Source organism: Mobula birostris, chromosome 9 (genome assembly GCF_030028105.1).
Source record: "Mobula birostris isolate sMobBir1 chromosome 9, sMobBir1.hap1, whole genome shotgun sequence".
In the NCBI taxonomy this organism is placed as follows: domain Eukaryota; kingdom Metazoa; phylum Chordata; class Chondrichthyes; order Myliobatiformes; family Myliobatidae; genus Mobula; species Mobula birostris.
Window position 1 is genome coordinate 60291355 of NC_092378.1, and position 21492 is coordinate 60312846.

The window sequence follows — 21492 nt, forward strand, 5'->3', positions numbered from 1 at the left end:
TGTTTGTTGTTTGTTTACTCCAGTAATCTAGATAGTTTGCAATATTAATGTATTACAATCGGTGAACACTCTAACCTCAGATTTAAGGCTAAATTAGAACATAGAATGTAGAACACTACAGCACAGTACAGACCCTTCAGCCCTCGTTGTTGTGCTATGCCTTTAGCCTAACCTAAGATCACCTTTCCCTCTTACATTACCCTCCATTTTCCTGTGGTGGATACACTTATCTAATAGTCTTTTAAATGTCCCTGATACATCCCCTTCTACTACCATCCCTGGCATTGCATTCCACACACCAACTGCTCTTTGTGTAAAAAACCTAGCTCGAACATCGCCCACCCCCATACTTCCCTCCAAACATCTTAAAGCTATGCCTCCTTGTATGAAGTTACACACATCAAAGTTGCTGGGGAACACAGCAGGCCAGGCAGCATCTGTAGGAAGAGGTACAGTCGACGTTTCAGGCCGAGACCCTTCGTCAGGACTAACTGAAGGAAGAGTGAGTAAGGGATTTGAAAGTCCTGAAACGTCGACTGCACCTCTTCCTACAGATGCTGCCTGGCCTGCTGCGTTCACCAGCAACTTTGATGTGTGTTGCTTGAATTTCCAGCATCTGCAGAATTCCTGTTGTTTCCCCCTTGTGTTAACCATTTTTGTACTGGGAAAAAGTCTCCTGCTGTCCACTCAATCTATGCCTCTTAACGCCTTATACACCTCTATCAAGTCACCCCTTATCCTCCTTTGCTCCAAAGAGAATAGCCCTAACTTGCTTAACCTGTCCTCATAAGACACTAGAGAAAAATAGAGTTGTTTCCGGCTTTAAGGATGGATTTTTTTAAATATAATTTTTATTGAGTTTTCAAAGTGAATACATGAAAAGATAGTGTCTACCCTCCCCCCCCGTTAACCCTTCCCCCCCGATATATACTTCTACCTAAAAAAAAAGAAAGAAAGAAAGAAGGAAAAAAAGAAGAACTGCCTGGATATTGGAAGGTTTCCACATGCTCCATGGGATTCAAAATAAATTTAGTATATTTATTTATTACTTTCCCCAAGGGACCAAGGTCTTTATCATCAGAGCAACTAAATATGCCATCCTATCTTTTGTAAATAAGGGCGCCAAATATTGAAAAATGTTTCATATTTATCTCTTAAATTATAAGTAATTTTTTCAAGTGGAATAGAACTAGCCATTTCATTGTTCCAACGATTCATACTTAAATACGAATCAGATTTCCAAGTAGCTGCTATAGCCTTCTTAGCTACTGCCAATGCAATTTTTATGAATTCTTTTTGATATTTATTCAATTTAAGTTTCGGTTTTATCCCTTCAATATCACCTAATAGAAATAACACAGGGTTATGTGGAAGTTGAGTTCCAGTAATTTGTTCCAATAAGACTCTTAAATTTATCCAAAAAGGTTGAATTTTAGAACAAGACCAAGTAGAATGTAAGAAAGTACCAATTTCTTGATTACACCTAAAGCATTGATCAGATAAATTTGAATTTGATCTATTTATTTTTTGTGGTGTAATATATAATTGGTGTAAAAAATTATATTGTACTAATCTAAGTCGAACGTTTATTGTATTTGTCATACTGTCAAGGCACAGTCTTGACCAATTTGTTTCATCAATATTAATATTCAGATCCGTTTCCCATTTTTGTTTTGACTTGTGGATTCCTTGTTTAATTGTCTGTTTTTGAATCAAATTATACATACAAGAAATAAATTTTTAATTTTTCCTTTTTGAATTAAAATTTCAATTTCATTGGGTTTTGGCAAAAACATTGTTGACCCAGTTTGCCTTTAAAGGTAACAAAAGAAAGTGTTATTTGATATTTTATATTTATTCTTTAGTTGTTCAAATGACATCAATATACCTCATTCATAACAGTCTCCTGTAGATCTAATCCCTTTTTGGTACCAATTATATAAAAGTTGATTATCCATTGTAAAAGGAATAAGTCTGTTTTGGAACAAAGGTCTCTTTGCTAATAAAGATTTCTTTATTTCATTATCAACATTTATCTTATTCTATAGATCAATCAAATGCTTTAATATAGGAGATTCTTTCTTTTCCCGTATCCATTTAGATACCCATTTATATATAAAATCTTCAGGTATATTTTCTCCTATCTTATCTAATTCTACTCTAATCCATGCCGGTTTTCGATCATCAAAGAAAGATGCAATAAATCTAAGTTGATTTGCTTTACAATAATTCTTAAAATTTGGAAGTTGTAACCCTCCTAACTCAAATTTACATGTCAATTTTTCCAATGATATTCTTGACATCTTACCTTTCCAAAGAAATTTTCTCACACATTCATTTAACTCTTGAAAAAATTTCTGTGGCAATTGTATTGGTAATGTTTGAACAAATACTGTAATCTAGGAAATATATTCATTTTTACAACATTGACTCTACCCACTAATGTTATTGGTAATATCATCCATTTGTCAAGATCTTGAATTTTTTTCAATAGTGGTAAATAATTAAATTTATATAAATTCTTTACATCATTATCAAGTCTTATACCTAAATACTTAATACCATTTACCGGCCATCTAAATTGGGTTGCTAGTCCACATTGGCTATAGTCTCCTTTAGTAAGAGGTAAAATTTCACTTTTATCCCAATTTACTTTATACCCTGATACTTTCCCATATTCATCCAATCTAGAAGATAATTTATGTAACGAATGCTGTGGGTTTGTCAAGTAAATCAAAACATCATCAGCAAAAAGGATGGATTATTGACCTGAAATATTAATCCTGGCAGTGTCCTGTTAAGCCTTCTGTGCACCCTCTCTAAAGCTTCCACATCCTTTCTATAATGAGGCGGCCAGAACTGATCATAATACTCCAAGTGTGGTCTAACCAGAGTTTTATAGAGCTTGTGGCTCCTGAACTCAGTCCTCCGACTAATGCAGGCCAACATGCCATAAGCCTTCGTAACCACCCTCTCAACTTACGTGGCAACTTTGAGGAATCAATGGATGTGGACCCCAAGATCCTTTTGTTCGTTCACACTCCTAAGAATCCTGCAATTAATCTTGTATTCTGCTTTCGTTTGCCCTTCCAAAGTGAAACATTCCACTCTTCCAAATTAAACTCCATTTGCTAATTCTCAGCCCAGCTCTGCATCCTATCAATGTGTTGCTTTAACCCTCGACAAATTTCTACATGGTCCACAATGTCACCAACCTTCCTATCACCTGTGAACTTACTAACCCACCCTTCCACTTCCTCATTCAAGTAGTGTATAAGGATCACAAAGAGCAGGAGTGCCAGGGCAGATGCCTGGTCACTGACCTCCATGGAAAATACAGTATGTTCTATCTACTATAACCCTCCACCTTCCGTGAGCAAACCAGTTCTGAATCCATGCAGTACAACTGGTAATATGGAACGTACAGGAGACAGGGGAGTTAATATTTCAGGTCAAAATCCTCCATCATTAAAGCCTGACACATTAACTCTATTTTTCTCTCCATAGATGCTGCCTGACTTGCTAAGTATTTCTACTGTTATCTGTTTGCATTTTATTTTTCAAGCGGCTGTAGTTTTGTACATTAACACCCTGTATGTTATGTGGTACCCAATAGATAGTAAGGTTTGTACCACAAGCACTCTGAGCAGTTCTGGGAGGCAGACAGCAGGAAGGATGTGGGAAAAGTGTAGATGCTCCGATGGCTAATGTTATTCCATTGTTCCAGAAAGGGTGTAGGCATAACCCTGGGTATTAGAGATCAGTAAGTCTTACTTCAGTGGTGGTCAAATATTGGAGGGGATTCTTTGAGACAGGATCAAGCTCTATCCATAGAGGGGGATAAACAGTTGATGTTTCGGACCAAGACCCTTCATCAGGACTGCTTATTCATTCCCATAGATGCTGCCTGACCTGCTGAGTTCCTGCAGCACTGTGTGTGTGTGTTGCTCTGGGTGTCCAGCCACTGCAGAATTTCTTGTGTTTACCTTGCTGCTTCACACTCGTTGTCCGTTGGGTTACGTATACTGCTTCGCGTTCTCCTGTTCTGTGGAGATAGACACACAAAGGGTTAATGGGTTGCATGCAGATTGAGCTTCCAGTCCATAAGAATGTTGTTCGTAATTGCAGACTATAAGACCATGAAACACAGAGTGCAAACAGAATCAGGCCATTCAGCCCATCGAGACTGCTCTGCCATTCCATCATTAACCCTTTCAACTCAATTCTCCTGCCTTCTCCCTGGAACCTTTGATGCCCATACTAACCAAGAACCTATCAAACTTTGCTTTAAATATACCCAGTGGCATGGCCTCCACAGGCACCAATGACCTACCTTCTGTGTCTGGACAATGAGGCACGTGAGAATCACAGTGATCGTCCCAGTGCAAGCAACGGTGATCAGAATCACAGAAAAATGGTCCATTAATGTGGCACAGTTGATGCAACCTCCCTTGATATGATTGAGATCGCTTATTGGCTGATCTGTAAGGAAAACAATATTTCTCTGTCAACCTGTTACAAAAATCCTGACTAAAGCACATTTTGTTACATTTTCAGTGGTACATGGATTGACGTGCATTAAAGTGAAGGGTGATTCCCTCTGGTAAAGTCTGAAGAAGTGCTGGGGTTTACTGCTCCGGGAGATAGATGACCTGTAGCTCATAAAGTGGCCACTGAGCGTATTTCACCATAGACTGAGATTTGTTTTCTTGCAAGCTTTCACAGTAGATAGAAAGAAACACAACAGAATCAATAAAAAGCTACACACTAAGAAAGACGGACAAACAAGTGATGATGCAAAAGACAACAATTTGTGCAAATACAAAAGCTAAGTAATAATAAACAAATAAATAATATTGAGGACATGGATTGTAGAGTTCTTGAAAGTGAGTCCACAGGTTGTGGAATCAGTTCAGTGTTGGGGTGAATGAAGTTATCCATGCAGGTGTAGGTGCCTGATGGTACTGCTTTAGGGGAGAGGTGACCTACAAGAGGTCTTTAGGCTCACGTTGGCATTCACAAGGGCAGCACGTGGAAAAGACTGAGACCAGAGCTACAACATGAAAACATCACTGATAAATCCCACTGAACACTCAGGAGAAATTGTCCAGCACGGTAGCAGTGCGGACAGCGTAACGCTAGTACAGTGGTAGCAACCCAGGTTCAGTTCTGCCGCCGTCTGTAAGGAGTTGTACGATCTCCCCATGACTGCCTGGGACTCCTCTGGGTGCTCCAGTGTCCTCCACAGTTCAAAGGTGCACAGGTTAGTAGGTTAATTGGTCACCCACTGTAATTCTGTGACGTCCCATTGGGCCAGAAGAGCCTGTTACCATGCTGTATCTCTAAATAAAATAAACTGTTTCAGCAGATAATTGCTGTAACTTGGGACTTGTTCCCACAAGGGTGTGGCTGAGATGATCTGCAGCACAGTGAAATAAGTTAACTGATGAAGAACTCTGGAAGGGGCACCTGGAATCTTAGAATGTTCATGGAATTTTTTTGAGTTAAGTGGCCTGCTTCTGAGTTGTAAATGGCCACAATGGTAGGCTTTATAGTCCAGTTTGGTCCATTCCCGCCTCCGCCTGCAAGGAGTTTGTATGCTCTTCCCGCGACAATGTGGGTTTCCTCTGGGTGCTCTGGTTTCTTCCCACATTCCAAAGGTGCATGGTTGGGCTCTGTAAGTTGTGGGCATGCCATGTTGGTTCAGGAAGCATGGTGGCACCTGTGGGCTGCCTCCAGCACAGCTTGAACTGTGTGGGTCATTGACACAAAATGACACTGTATGTTTCGACGTACAAGTGACAAAGAAAGCTAATCTTTAATAACTTTATCTTTCCTTTGCCACTTTAACTCCCCTGGCATTGATTTAGTTATTGAATTCCCCACAAGTCCATGCAAGTTCGTTAGGCTATAAGGACCTGTTACTGTGCCGTAAGGACCTGTAACTGTGCTGTAAGGACCTGTTACTGTGCTGTAAGGACCTGTTACTGTGCTGTAAGGATCTGTTACCTTACTGTAAGGATCTGTTACCGTGCTGTAAGGACCTGTTACCGTGCTGTAAGGACCTGTTACCATGCTGTAAGGACTTGTTACTGTGCTGCAAGGACCTGTTACCATGCTGTAAGGATCTGTTAGTGCTGTAAAGATCTGTTACTGTGCTGTAAGGACCAGTTACTGTGCTGCAAGGACCTGTTACTGTGCTGTAAGGATTTGTTACCGTGCTGCAAGGGCCTGTTACTGTGCTGTAAAGATCTGTTACTGTGCTGTAAGGACCTGTTACCGTGCTGTAAGGATCTGTTAGTGCTGTAAAGATCTGTTACTGTGCTGTAAGGACCAGTTACTGTGCTGTAATGACCTGTTACCATGCTGTAAGGACCAGTTACTGTGCTGCAAGGACCTGCTACTGTGCTGTAAGGATTTGTTGCCGTGCTGTAAGGGCCTGTTACTGTGCTGTAAGGATTTGTTGCCGTGCTGTAAGGACCTGTTACCATGCTATAAGGACTTGTTACAGTGCTGTAAGGACCTGTTACCTTACTGTAAGGACCTGTTATTGTGCTGCAATAAGGACCTGTTACCGTGCTTTATCTCTAAACGACAATAAAAATAAAAATAAAGAAGTCCATTCATTACTGAAAGGGCTGGGCATTTCCTGCCTATAAAATCTATGGGTGTTGTGGTGGCTGTTGCAGCTTTGTGTGTGGAGCTCTTGGACAATACGGTAGTGAGCATAATTACTCATCAGGCTCCTGAACCAATGCCATTAACTTCAATCTCACAACTCTGAACTGATTCTACAAGTTACAGACACTCTCAAGTACTCCTTATATCTCGTGTTCTCAGTTTTGTGTTATTTGCACAGTTAGTCTTCTTTTGCACATGAGTTATTGTCAGTTTTTGTTTGAGTCTACTTCGCGCTTTTCCAGATTGAACCCCTTCTGCCTCTTCTCCGTTGATTGGCCAGATATTCCACTGTGGGTGAGCACGAAGTCTAACAGAGGTCTATCCACTCAGCCGGGTGTTAATCTTCCACGCCTGAAGTACCGACTCTTGTATTTTGCCTTGCAGAAGAGTTCCCTTTCCTATTGCCACTCAGGCGGGCTGGGATCTGATCCAAGTTTTACTAAACTCAAAGGAGTTGCTGAATGCGAAGTGTTGTGATGTGGTCAGAATGGGCTAGATTAACAATTCTAAGGTTGGATGGAGGAGGGCATTTCAGATTGCCTGTTCCCACTGGGAGTTTCATCCTTACGTCTGAAACTGAAGAAGGAAATGTTCTGCCTTTAACTGTTACCACTCTAATATTGACCCATTTTAATGGCATTTGTTGGTAGTTGGAGCGAAGCATTACGAAGTACTTTGCAGAGGTATAATTCTGTGCTGTACTCTTCTATATTCAGTGGCCACTTTATTAGGTACACAAAAACATCCAGTGAGTGGCAGTTCTGTGGGTGAAAATGCCTCGTTAATGAGAGAGGTCAGAGGAGAATGGCCAGATGGTTCAAGCTGACAGGAAGGTGACAGTAACTCAGATAACCACGTGTTACAACAGTGGAGAAGAGAATGTCTGAATGCACAACACATCAAATCTTGAAGTGGACGGGCTACAGCAGCAGAAGACCAAGAACAGACACACTTTGTTAGGTAGAGGAGGTACCTAATAAGGTGGCCACTGAATGTATATCCTAGATGCTCAAAGCATTCACCCATTGTACCTCCCCGTGTCCCAGCTCTGTGTCTCAGCTGCAGTTCAGTGGACACTTGCCTCAAGGTTTGGAGTTCAAATCTCTGTCTGATGATTGAGTGCAACGTGGAGGGAATGATGCCTCGTCGCAGGCATTCGTTACTCCTGCTTGTCCATCCAACATTCTGTTCAATGATTACCCATCAAAACATCACCAAGAGATCAAATGCTGCTTGCGAGAACTTGCTGTGCACAAGTTCCCATCTTAATGAGGGAAGAGTGGTTTGTAGTATAGAGACATAGGGGTCATACAGCACTAATACAGGCCCTTCAGCCCATCTGCACCATGCTGACTAAGATGCCCAGCTAAACTAGTTCCATTTGCCCACGTTTGGCCCACATCCCACTAAACTAGGGGTTCCCAACTTTTTTTATGCCATGGACCAATACCATTAACCAAGGTGTCTGAGGACCCCAGGCTGGGAACCCCTGCTCTAAACCTTTCCTATCCATGTATCCATGATGCTGTACCATATTGTTTACCTGCACTGCACTTTCCCCAGAAACAGTTAGGAATGAAAGGGTTAACGTATGAGGAGCACTGGTTGGCTCTGGACCTGTACTCACTGGAGTTTAAAAGAATGGGGAGGCGGGGGGGGGGGGGAAATCTCATTGAAATCTGTTGAATATGGAAAGGACCAGATAGAGTAGATGTGAAGAAGATGTTTCCTATAGTGGGGAAGTCCAGATTCAGAGGGCACAGCCTCAGAGTAGAAGACTATCCCTTTAGAACAAAGATGAGGAGGAATTTATTTATCCAGAGGGTGTGGAATCTGTGGAATCCAGAGGATCTGTGTTTTATAGAGTTGCTTTTATATTTACATTCACGGTTATTCTGTTTTATTATTGTGTTCTTCATGCTTATTGCATTATTTTGTGCTGCATCGGATTTGGAGAAACAATCATTTCATTCTCATTAACAACTGTCTACTAAAATGACTTTAAATAATCTCGAACCTTGAACATTTCTAAGTTCATCGCCTTCTAAAGCAAAGCGACACACTTGATCGGCATCCCACATTCAATTCCTTCCCCCGCAGGGCACCGTGGCTGCAAAGAGTGTGACCTACAAAATGTCGCTTGCCCACGTTATTTTGACTTGTAAGTCTCCAGACTTGCAACCTCCCCCAACAATGACGGCAACCTTACGAGACCATCACCCTGTCCCACATGGTGCATGTTTCCCTCACCCTACATGTTATTTGGTGTGCTTAAGATTAGGAGGTGTATTTAGGTTTAAAGCATGTGATTTGGGTTAGGAGATATTGGCTAAGGTTAGTGGGGGTTTTGGCTAGAGGAGGTAGGAGTGTTGCTACGATTTGGTGAGGGTGTTGGCTGGGTTGGTGAGGGTGTTGGCTGGGCTGGTGAGGGTGTTGGCTGGGATTGGTGAGGGTGTTGGCTGGGCTGGTGAGGGTGTTGGCTGGGATTGGTGAGGGTGTTGGCTGGGTTGGTGAGGGTGTTGGCTGGGATTGGTGAGATTGTTGATTGAGGTTGGTGAGGGTGTTGGCTGGGATTGGTTGGAGTGGACTGAGTGTGTTAGGGGCTGGTGAGGGTGTTGGCTGGGATTGGTGAGATTGTTGATTGAGGCTGGTGAGGGTGTTGGCTGGGATTGGTGAGATTGTTGATTGAGGCTGGTGAGGGTGTTGGCTGGGATTGGTTGGAGTGGACTGAGTGTGTTAGGGGCTGGTGAGGGTGTTGGCTGGGATTGGTGAGATTGTTGATTGAGGTTGGTGGGGGTGTTGGCTGGGATTGGTTGGAGTGGACTGAGTGTGTTAGGGGTTGGTGAGGGTGTTGGCTGGGATTGGTGAGATTGTTGATTTAGGCTGGTGAGGGTGTTGGCTGGGATTGGTTGGAGTGGACTGAGTGTGTTAGGGGCTGGTGAGGGTGTTGGCTGGGATTGGTGAGATTGTTGATTGAGGTTGGTGAGGGTGTTGGCTGGGATTGGTTGGAGTGGACTGAGTGTGTTAGGGGCTGGTGAGGGTGTTGGCTGGGATTGGTGAGATTGTTGATTGAGGTTGGTGAGGGTGTTGGCTGGGATTGGTTGGAGTGGACTGAGTGTGTTAGGGGCTGGTGAGGGTGTTGGCTGGGATTGGTGAGATTGTTGATTGAGGTTGGTGAGGGTGTTGGCTGGGATTGGTTGGAGTGGACTGAGTATGTTAGGGGCTGGTGAGGGTGTTGGCTGGGATTGGTGAGATTGTTGATTGAGGCTGGTGAGGGTGTTGGCTGGGATTGGTTGGAGTGGACTGAGTGTGTTAGGGGCTGGTGAGGGTGTAGGCTGGGATTGGTGAGATTGTTGATTGAGGCTGGTGAGGGTGTTGGCTGGGATTGGTTGGAGTGGACTGAGTGTGTTAGGGGCTGGTGAGGGTGTTGGCTGGGATTGGTGAGATTGTTGATTGAGGCTGGTGAGGGTGTTGGCTGGGATTGGTTGGAGTGGACTGAGTGTGTTAGGGGCTGGTGAGGGTGTTGGCTGGGATTGGTGAGATTGTTGATTGAGGTTGGTGAGGGTGTTGGCTGGGATTGGTTGGAGTGGACTGAGTGTGTTAGGGACTGGTGAGGGTGTTGGCTGGGATTGGTGAGATTGTTGATTGAGGTTGGTGAGGGTGTTGGCTGGGATTGGTTGGAGTGGACTGAGTGTGTTAGGGGCTGGTGAGGGTGTTGGCTGGGATTGGTGAGATTGTTGATTGAGGTTGGTGAGGGTGTTGGCTGGGATTGGTTGGAGTGGACTGAGTGTGTTAGGGGCTGGTGAGGGTGTTGGCTGGGATTGGTGAGATTGTTGATTGAGGTTGGTGAGGGTGTTGGCTGGGATTGGTTGGAGTGGACTGAGTGTGTTAGGGGCTGGTGAGGGTGTTGGCTGGGATTGGTGAGATTGTTGATTGAGGTTGGTGAGGGTGTTGGCTGGGATTGGTTGGAGTGGACTGAGTGTGTTAGGGGTTGGTGAGGGTGTTGGCTGGGATTGGTGAGATTGTTGATTGAGGCTGGTGAGGGTGTTGGCTGGGATTGGTTGGAGTGGACTGAGTGTGTTAGGGGCTGGTGAGGGTGTTGGCTGGGATTGGTGAGATTGTTGATTGAGGCTGGTGAGGGTGTTGGCTGGGATTGGTTGGAGTGGACTGAGTGTGTTAGGCGCTGGTGAGGGTGTTGGCTGGGATTGGTGAGATTGTTGATTGAGGCTGGTGGGGGTGTTGGCTGGGATTGGTTGGAGTGGACTGAGTGTGTTAGGGGCTGGTGAGGGTGTTGGCTGGGATTGGTGAGATTGTTGATTGAGGTTGGTGAGGGTGTTGGCTGGGATTGGTTGGAGTGGACTGAGTGTGTTAGGGGCTGGTGAGGGTGTTGGCTGGGATTGGTGAGATTGTTGATTGAGGTTGGTGAGGGTGTTGGCTGGGATTGGTTGGAGTGGACTGAGTGTGTTAGGGGCTGGTGAGGGTGTTGGCTGGGATTGGTGAGATTGTTGATTGAGGTTGGTGAGGGTGTTGGCTGGGATTGGTTGGAGTGGACTGAGTGTGTTAGGGGCTGGTGAGGGTGTTGGCTGGGATTGGTGAGATTGTTGATTGAGGTTGGTGAGGGTGTTGGCTGGGATTGGTTGGAGTGGACTGAGTGTGTTAGGGGCTGGTGAGGGTGTTGGCTGGGATTGGTGAGATTGTTGATTGAGGTTGGTGAGGGTGTTGGCTGGGATTGGTTGGAGTGGACTGAGTGTGTTAGGGGTTGGTGAGGGTGTTGGCTGGGATTGGTGAGATTGTTGATTGAGGTTGGTGAGGGTGTTGGCTGGGATTGGTTGGAGTGGACTGAGTGTGTTAGGGGCTGGTGAGGGTGTTGGCTGGGATTGGTGAGATTGTTGATTGAGGTTGGTGAGGGTGTTGGCTGGGATTGGTTGGAGTGGACTGAGTGTGTTAGGGGCTGGTGAGGGTGTTGGCTGGGATTGGTGAGATTGTTGATTGAGGTTGGTGAGGGTGTTGGCTGGGATTGGTTGGAGTGGACTGAGTGTGTTAGGGGTTGGTGAGGGTGTTGGCTGGGATTGGTGAGATTGTTGATTGAGGTTGGTGAGGGTGTTGGCTGGGATTGGTTGGAGTGGACTGAGTGTGTTAGGGGCTGGTGAGGGTGTTGGCTGGGATTGGTGAGATTGTTGATTGAGGTTGGTGAGGGTGTTGGCTGGGATTGGTTGGAGTGGACTGAGTGTGTTAGGGGCTGGTGAGGGTGTTGGCTGGGATTGGTGAGATTGTTGATTGAGGTTGGTGAGGGTGTTGGCTGGGATTGGTTGGAGTGGACTGAGTGTGTTAGGGGCTGGTGAGGGTGTTGGCTGGGATTGGTGAGATTGTTGATTGAGGTTGGTGAGGGTGTTGGCTGGGATTGGTTGGAGTGGACTGAGTGTGTTAGGGGCTGGTGAGGGTGTTGGCTGGGATTGGTGAGATTGTTGATTGAGGTTGGTGGGGGTGTTGGCTGGGATTGGTTGGAGTGGACTGAGTGTGTTAGGGGCTGGTGAGGGTGTTGGCTGGGATTGGTGAGATTGTTGATTGAGGTTGGTGAGGGTGTTGGCTGGGATTGGTTGGAGTGGACTGAGTGTGTTCGGGGCTGGTGAGGGTGTTGGCTGGGATTGGTGAGATTGTTGATTGAGGTTGGTGAGGGTGTTGGCTGGGATTGGTTGGAGTGGACTGAGTGTGTTAGGGGTTGGTGAGGGTGTTGGCTGGGATTGGTGAGATTGTTGATTGAGGTTGGTGAGGGTGTTGGCTGGGATTGGTTGGAGTGGACTGAGTGTGTTAGGGGCTGGTGAGGGTGTTGGCTGGGATTGGTGAGATTGTTGATTGAGGTTGGTGAGGGTGTTGGCTGGGATTGGTTGGAGTGGACTGAGTGTGTTAGGGGCTGGTGAGGGTGTTGGCTGGGATTGGTGAGATTGTTGATTGAGGTTGGTGAGGGTGTTGGCTGGGATTGGTTGGAGTGGACTGAGTGTGTTAGGGGCTGGTGAGGGTGTTGGCTGGGATTGGTGAGATTGTTGATTGAGGTTGGTGAGGGTGTTGGCTGGGATTGGTTGGAGTGGACTGAGTGTGTTAGGGGCTGGTGAGGGTGTTGGCTGGGATTGGTGAGATTGTTGATTGAGGTTGGTGAGGGTGTTGGCTGGGATTGGTTGGAGTGGACTGAGTGTGTTAGGGGCTGGTGAGGGTGTTGGCTGGGATTGGTGGGGTTGTTGGCTGGGTTGGTGAGGGTGTTGGCTGGGATTGGTTGGAGTGGACTGAGTGTGTTAGGGGCTGGTGAGGGTGTTGGCTGGGATTGGTGAGATTGTTGATTGAGGTTGGTGAGGGTGTTGGCTGGGATTGGTTGGAGTGGACTGAGTGTGTTAGGGGCTGGTGAGGGTGTTGGCTGGGATTGGTGAGATTGTTGATTGAGGTTGGTGAGGGTGTTGGCTGGGATTGGTTGGAGTGGACTGAGTGTGTTAGGGGCTGGTGAGGGTGTTGGCTGGGATTGGTGAGATTGTTGATTGAGGTTGGTGAGGGTGTTGGCTGGGATTGGTTGGAGTGGACTGAGTGTGTTAGGGGCTGGTGAGGGTGTTGGCTGGGATTGGTGAGATTGTTGATTGAGGTTGGTGAGGGTGTTGGCTGGGATTGGTTGGAGTGGACTGAGTGTGTTAGGGGCTGGTGAGGGTGTTGGCTGGGATTGGTGAGATTGTTGATTGAGGTTGGTGGGGGTGTTGGCTGGGATTGGTTGGAGTGGACTGAGTGTGTTAGGGGCTGGTGAGGGTGTTGGCTGGGATTGGTGAGATTGTTGATTGAGGTTGGTGGGGGTGTTGGCTGGGATTGGTTGGAGTGGACTGAGTGTGTTAGGGGCTGTTGGTAGTGTTGACTGGGATTGGTGGGGGTGTTGGCTAGGATTGGTGGTAGTGTTGGCCGGGATTGGTTGGGGTGAACTGAGTGTGTTAGGGGGTGGTGGTAGTGTTGGCTGGGATTAGTGCATCCCAAATGGCCCTCTCCTTCATCATCATCGGCTGGAACTATTGGCACACTCTCCCCAACAGCTCTGAGGAGATCTTCAGCAGAAGGACCACAAGAATTCAAAAAGAAAGCCCACTACCATGTTGCAAGGAGGGGCAACATCCCCCTCCCAAAAAAAAGAAAATAAATCCTTACTTTACAATTATCTTTTGAAATATGGCCAAATTATATTGTCTCTTGCTTAAAGTTCTGCATTACTTTAAGAGATCTGGCATAACTCCCAGAATCTCTTCCACATAAAGATCAGTTGTATTCCACATACTAATGACATTGCCAGGGACATCATTTATCAAAAGTGTCTTCAGATAGATAATAGAGGCAATTAACATCTCCATGCTCCTGATTTTCCTAAACTCTATAACTTTGTCTCGCACAGTAACCTTCCAGGGGCTCTGTCCCTGAATTTAACTGTTCCATCTTAGGCAACGTGCCTTCAACTGCTGGAACCCAAAGCTTTTGGAATCCTTCCCAGAGTTCCCCTCCCTCTCTCACTCTTTTCTTCTGCCTCTTTCTCTGTCCCTTTCTCTCTCTTTCCCTGTCCCTTTCCCTCGCTTCTCTCTTTTCTCTCTCCCCACTTCCCCTCTCTATACCCTTTTTTCTCAATCTCACTCTCTTTCTCTAAGTCAATCTCACTCCCTCTCCCCACTCTATCTCTTTTCTCTCTCTGTCTCTCAGCTATTTAAATAACAAACAGGACAGACAAAGGAGACTTGGTTGATGTTGTGCACTCGGATTTTCAGAAAACCTCGACAAGATGCCACATGTGAATCTGCTTAATAAGCTATGAGCTCATGGTGTAACAGGAGAGATTCTAGCATGGATAAGGCAGTGGCTGATTAGAAGGAGGCAAAGAATGGGAATAAAGGGAGCCCTTTCTGGTTGGCTGCCAGTGACTAGTGGTGTTCCACAGGAGTCTGTGTTGGGAACAATTCTTTCGATTTCGATGATGGAATTGACAGCTTTGTTGCAAAATTTGCAGGCGATATGAAGATAGGTGGAGGGAAAGTAGTTTTAAGGAAATAGAGTGGCTACAGAAGGACTCAGACAGATTAGGAGAATAGGCAAAGAAATGGCAGATGGAATACAGTGCTGGGAAGTGTATGATCATGCACTTCGGTAGAAGAAGTGAAAGGGTTGACTATTTTCTAAATGAAGAGAAAATACAAAAATCTGGGGCACAAGGAGACTTGGGAGTCCTTGTGTGGGATTCCCTGAAGGTTAACCTGCAGGTTGAGTCTATGGTAAGGAAGGCAAATGCGATGTTAGCATTCATTTCAAGAGGACTAGAATATAAAAGCAAGGATGTAATGCTGAGACTTTATAAGACACTGATGAGGCCTCACTTGGAGTACTGTGAACAGTTTTGGGCCCCTTATCTTAGAAAGGATGTGCTGAAACTGGAGAGGGTTCAAAGGAGGTAAATGAAAATGATTCCATGATTAAATGGCTTGTCATATGAAGAGCGTTTGATGACCCTGGGCCTGTATTCAGTGGAATTCAGAAGAATGAGGGTGATCTATTGAATGGTGAAAGGCCTTGACAGAGTGGAGGTGGAGAGGGGGTTTCCTATGATGGGAGGGTCTAAGAGCAGAGGACACAGCCTGGATGTCGTTAGTTGAGGAGACATTTTTAGGTGTGAAGTCCTGTAGGTAGAACAGGATGATGACTGGTAGTGGATCAGTCGGTGTGCTTTAGAAATACAACAGATCTCATCCTTTGCTTTATAGAGTCTTACAGCAAAGAGAGCAGCCCTTTGGCAGGTGAACAGGTAGGGAATGCAGGGAAACAGATCATGAGCAGGAGAGGAATTTAGTTTTGATTGGCATTATGGGCTGTGGGCTGAAAGGCCTGTTCCTGCACAGTAATGTTCTACGACCTATGTAATACATCGATCCAGTAGACTATTGGAGTTATTGACCAGGAATGTGCACTAGAGTTCCCACATAGAGTTCATAGAGATCAGAGGTTCTTAACCTGGGATCCTCGGGGGGTTCATAGATTGATTCCAAGGGGTCCATGGACTTCGACAGGAAAAAATTTACATCTTTATTTTCACTGAAATTTAACACTTACTTCAATTAGGAATGTGGGCAACAAACCACAGTTTTACCTGTATTAACAATACCTGTGACTTTGTCACCAATAGAAATCACAGATATTTTCATATCACAGAGATGTTACAACTATTCAAAATATTGCTCACTACTTGTTGTTTAATGCATTAATGTGTACATATATTACTATATGACAGATCTGTTTTTAAAAATATTTTGAAAACAATATTTCAATATAATTGGTTTCTTTTGTTACCAATTTTTGTGACAAGTGCGTGCCTCGCTTAAAGTAAAAATGAACGTAAATAAGTGATTATCTGGACTCCCTTATTCTTCTTCTAATTGGTGTTATGTTTTAGAGTTACAAAACAGAACCCTTTCCATGACCTGTGGCACCAAGGAAACCTTCCAGCCAGGATGGGTGGAAGCAGTAAAACGATAGAATTTGATGAATAATTCATCCTATCACCCCGAGGAGGAACTTCTTCACTCAGAGGGTGGTGCAAGTGTGGAACGAGCTGCCAGTGAAAGTGGTGGATGCAGGTTTGATTCAACATTTAAGAGAACTTTGGACAAGCCCATGGATGGGAGGGTTATGGAGGACTGAGGTCCAACTGCAGGCTGATGGGACTAGACAGAATAATAATTTTGGAATGGATTAAATGGACCAAATGGCCTCTTTCTATGCTACCTCGCTATTTCTCCCTTTCACTTTTTGTTTGTAACTTATTGCAATGTTTATGTATTGCATTGCATTGCAGCCGTAAAACAAACAGTACAAATAGAACGTGGAACAGTCCCAGCACAGCACAGGCCCTTTGGCCAACAATGTCGAGCTGACCTTTACAGCCTACTCCAAGACCAATCTAACCCTCCCCTCCCACATAGTCCTCCACTTGTCAGCACGCTACATGGGTGCCGGAAGCCTGCTGATACTTGCATAATGCTTGCTGATCTGATTTGCTGTGAGCGACACATTTCAGTGTATGTTTGAATGCACAAGTGAAAACAGCATTAATTTTTATCCTTACTCTTTATTTTTCTTTCATCCACGTACCTATCCAAGAGTCTCTTAAATGTCCCTAATGTTTCTGCCTCTGCCACCACACCCTGCAGCGTGTTCTACGCACCTAACACTCTCTTTGTAAAATAACCTACCTCTGACATCCTACCTCTATTTTCCTCCAATAACCGTAAAACAAACTTCATGGCACATGTTAGTGATAATAAACCCGATTCTGATTCTGAATGTGGCTTGGGCTCGGCAGCCAAATGCTGAACCTTCCTTGGGAGGGTTTATGCCAGAAGCAAGCAAAGCCATGCAGAGCCTACATTCCAAGGAGATCAAATCCAGATTGACTGACGTGGGGCCAACAGGCTACAGAGAAAAAAGTGTGGCAGAGAAAGGGAACTCAATATTCTAGGTGAGTAAGACGCTGTCGCATCAGAGGATATACCTTCTAAAGCATTAAGATACTGAAAATATTTCTTTGAAAGTCAGTGATTTGCTGTGCCAGCAGATTGAGTGTTGCCCGCAATGTGAAACCATGTGCCCAGCTGACTCAAAGTCAGGTTAACCAGTCACTGCACAGTGGTAGCAAACACAAATTCTGGAAGAACTCTGCAGATCAGGCAGCATCTATGGAGGGAAATAAACAGTCAATTTTTCAGACCAAGACACTTCATCAGGACTGCAAAAGAAGGGGAAAGAATCCAGAATAAGAAGGTTTGGAAAGTTACCAGGTGAGGGGAAAGGTAGATGGGTGGGGAGGGGGAATGATGTTGGAAGCTGGGATGTGATAGATGGTGGAGATGAAAGGTTGAAGAAGGAATCTGGTAGGAGAGGACAGTGGCACCATCAAAGAAAGGGAAGGAGGAAGGGCACCAGAGGGAGGTGATTCAGCTACTCTGATCTCAGAAGCAACAAAGGATGAATTTCCAGGGGCAAGTCTTTCAATATTGGTTGGGCTGCAACTTCATTAGTGTATGATTCAAATAAGGTGGGGGGGAGGGAAAAGTGCACAAGCTGACAGGTGGCGGGTGAGGCCAGGTGAGGGGGAAGCTCTCTGGGTTCTCGCAGGTTGTTGTCAAGAAGTTACCAAGTCAAGGGATGTCTGTCACAGAACCAGCTCCAGAGGCCACTACAAATCTGCAAAATACCAGGCTAGAAAAAGAGCTGAGGGTGTGCTGCATAAGAAGGAAGAACAGCCCTAGTCCAGGATGCTGTTTGGACAATGTTTTAGTAATTTTACAGCAATGGGAATATTTGCTGTCTTCCTTAAGAACCAGTTCACAGGATTCTTGTATCTATCTGGGCAGAAAGAGATAGCAGGGTTACTTGTGTTTCAAGGTGGTGGATGTGCCCTTAGCACAAATCCATAGATTGGGTGGTATCCAAAGTAACACATACAGAAAGATAGAGAGAGGTCACACAGCATTAATAGACAGCAATACAGAGTCAACGTTTCGGGCCAAGACTCATCATCAGGACTCATAATAGAATCCTAAAGAACCACAGGATTAAGCAGTGAGACTGGTTCATTTGTATTTGGTGTATCATGTACGGTACCATAAAACATAGGAGTCATTTGGCCCATTAAGTCTGCTCCACCTTTCAACCATGGCTGATTTATTTTCTCTATCAACCCCGTTCTCCTGCCATCTCCCCATAGACTTTGACATCCTTGCTAATCAAGAACCAATCAAATATACTTATCCTGAGTACATCAAACCATACAGTGAAATGTGTCATTGATATTAATAATCAACACACCCGAGGGCGTGGTGTGGTTAGCCCAAGGGTGTTGCCACACATTCTGGCACCAACCTAGCATGCTCACGAGGCTTGGCAGAACAACATAGGACTGCTGGAAAGGATAATGCTGTGCACATTCTGCAGAAGAATTATGTATCCATAAGGATTTTGTTACAGTAATTGCATAGTACTGTACAAAAGTCTTACACACATATATTGTATATAGTTGGGGAGACTAAGACAGTAGTAATTTTATGTATTGTACTGAACTGCTGTCACTAAAAGAAACAAATTTCATGACGTGTGATGATGATAAACCTGATTCTGATTTGGGTCTCTATTGTGGACTGAGAGTGGGAAGGGGGCAGAGAGAGAGGAATTATGGTCAGGAAAAGGGGAAGGGAGAGGGGAGGGAGCAGAATTCACTGGAGAGACATTGTGTAATGATCAATAAACCAATTGTCTGGAATCAAATGACCCTTTCTGGTGTCTCAGGACTGGGTGTATCTGCACCTGTGCCACTCCCTGCCCTGACACTCCTTCTCTGCCATCTGTCCCACACCCCTCCCGCGGTGCCCCATCCTCACCCTTCCCAACATCCTTTGTACCTGCCAGATTTACAAACTCGCTCTCCGCTCCACGTTGACAAATACAGTAGTCAGCAAACATCTCGGGAACCATAAATATATATATGTGCCTAAGTCTTTCGCACAGTACTCTATATCAACTGAGTGGCCTAAATCAAACACAGATTGAGTTGGAATATAGACTGCATTCCACTGTGCAGTCTTGCCAAAAACTCCAACCATTTAATTGGTAATACCACAATAGGCGTTGACCTACTGTGTCGAGCCAACCTCTGAAGCCAGACACCGACAAGAGAGAATGAAAACAGTCAAGGCAGGATTTTGAGCATTCATGTTGCAGAAGGAGATGAGTTTGTAGCCTCAAGTAACAAAGAGGAAACATCTGGATTCTAAAGCAATTTAGTGTGTCAGTCAGAACACCAAACCGAGACGGACAGCCCTAAGAAGAAGTCAATGCTGTAGCGACTGAGTGCAAGGTTTTTAATAATTTTTAAAATTTTTATCTATTGATTGAGATACAATGCAGCACAGACCCTTCTGGCCCTTCACGCCGTGCTGCACAGCAACCCCCAACATAACCGTAACCTAATCAATGTCATTTTACAATGACCAATTAACGTACCAACCAGTACGTCTTTGGACTGTGGCAGGAAACCACATGGTCATGAGGAGAAGGTATGAACTCCTTACAGACGCGGTGGGAATTGAACCCGGGTTACTGGTACTGTAAAGCATAGTGCTAACCACTACACTACTGTGCCGCCCATAATTTAGCAAATACAGTTTGGGACTACGGTTGTCCAATATCCATTCATTAGGTACACCTGTACACCTGCTCATTAATGCAAATATCAGCCAATCATGTGGCAGTAACTCAATACATAAAAGCATGTAGACATGGTTGAGAAGTTCAGTTGTTATTCAAGCCAAATATCAGAATGAGGAAGAAATATGATCTAAGTGATTTTGACTGTGGAATGATTGTTGGTGTCAGATGGGGTAGTTTGAGTATCTCAGGAAACTGCTGATCGCTTGGGATTTTCATGCACAACCGTCTCTAGAGTTTGCAGAGAATGGTGCAAGAGACAAAACGACATCCAGTGAGTGGTAGTGCTGTGGGCAAAAAAGTCTTATTACTGACAGAGGTCAGAGGAGAATGGCCGGACTAGCTTAAGCTGACAGGAAGGTGACCGTAACTCAAATAACCACGCATTACGACAGTGGTGTGCAGAAGAGAATCTCTGAATGCACAACATGTTGAAACTTGAAGTGAATGGGCTACACAAACATACACTCAGTGGCCACTTAATTAGGTACAGGAGGTATTGAATAAAGTGACCACTACAGTAGATTCTGGTTAATTGGGACACATTAGGACCAGTACATTTTGGCCCAATAAAGCAGCTGCCTCAATTAGCCAGTTTCATGGAAATCATTAGAAAGGTATAAAAAAAGACAAACTACTGTTTAACTGAGTAACAAATTATGTATTTAAATGAAACATGGAAAAAATTAGGACACTACCAGTACTACTACAGTACTATAAAACTGTGCATTAGTTTCTAATAGTTACTGACAGAGGAATTAATCCAGTGTAGTCTATAATTTTCTTTTGATTGACTGTAAATGAGCAAAATCTAGGTGCAAACACCTAGTGTAGATAAAGAACAACCTTCATAGATGATTTTGATGACAACATGCTCCAAATCTTCATTTTTATTGTAGCATTCAAGTTGATCATTGGCATATTCAAATTCTTCATAATTCCTAACTTGTTGAAGCAGTGAAATAAATTCATTTTCACTCCTGGCCATTTCTGGCATCTCCAAGCCTGAATGCTTGAAAGTGCAGTTCTATGAATGAACAGATTGATCTTTTTTTTATTCTTCCTTATATCAATCAGAGTCTCCTCGAGATTCTAAATATATGAATGATTTTTTAGATAACCTAGACTTCCCTGAGATTTCACAGGATATGTCTTCTATGTTAGATACTCCCATTACCACTGATGAAATTAAGAATGTTATTTCCTCTATGAATTTGGGGAAAGCTCCTGGCCCTGATGGGTTTACCGTAGAATTTTATAAATGTTTTGCACCTTCATTAATCCCTTGGTTCTGTAGGGTTTTCGAGGCTTCATTAAAACTTGGTAAACTTCCCGAATCTTTCAATAGAGCGTCAATCTCTCTAATATTAAAGAAGGATAAAGATCCTGGTCAATGTGCATCTTATAGACCAATACCTTTATTAAATGTTGATTCTAATGTTGATTAGAAAATCTGTTTGTTAATAACTTAGAAAAAACTTTAGAATCAACATTTAACACTGTTAAATATTGTTTATACCCCCTCACAAAATGTTCCTGAGTGTGTTATCTCTT

General features: G+C 44.3%; 1 protein-coding gene across 4 annotated transcripts in view; it reads right to left on the bottom strand.

Annotated features, from left to right (window-relative positions):
• The window catches only part of kitlga (kit ligand a), a 148849-nt gene that overhangs the window by 11593 nt on the left and 115764 nt on the right, over window positions 1-21492 (bottom strand). For all 4 annotated transcript variants that reach the window (XM_072268154.1, XM_072268152.1, XM_072268151.1 and 1 more), the window contains 2 exons: window positions 4334-4482; window positions 3987-4045 (listed from right to left, as the gene is read on the bottom strand). In XM_072268154.1, the coding sequence (XP_072124255.1) occupies window positions 3987-4045; window positions 4334-4482 (208 nt within the window). The remainder of the gene's footprint in view (window positions 1-3986; window positions 4046-4333; window positions 4483-21492) is intronic.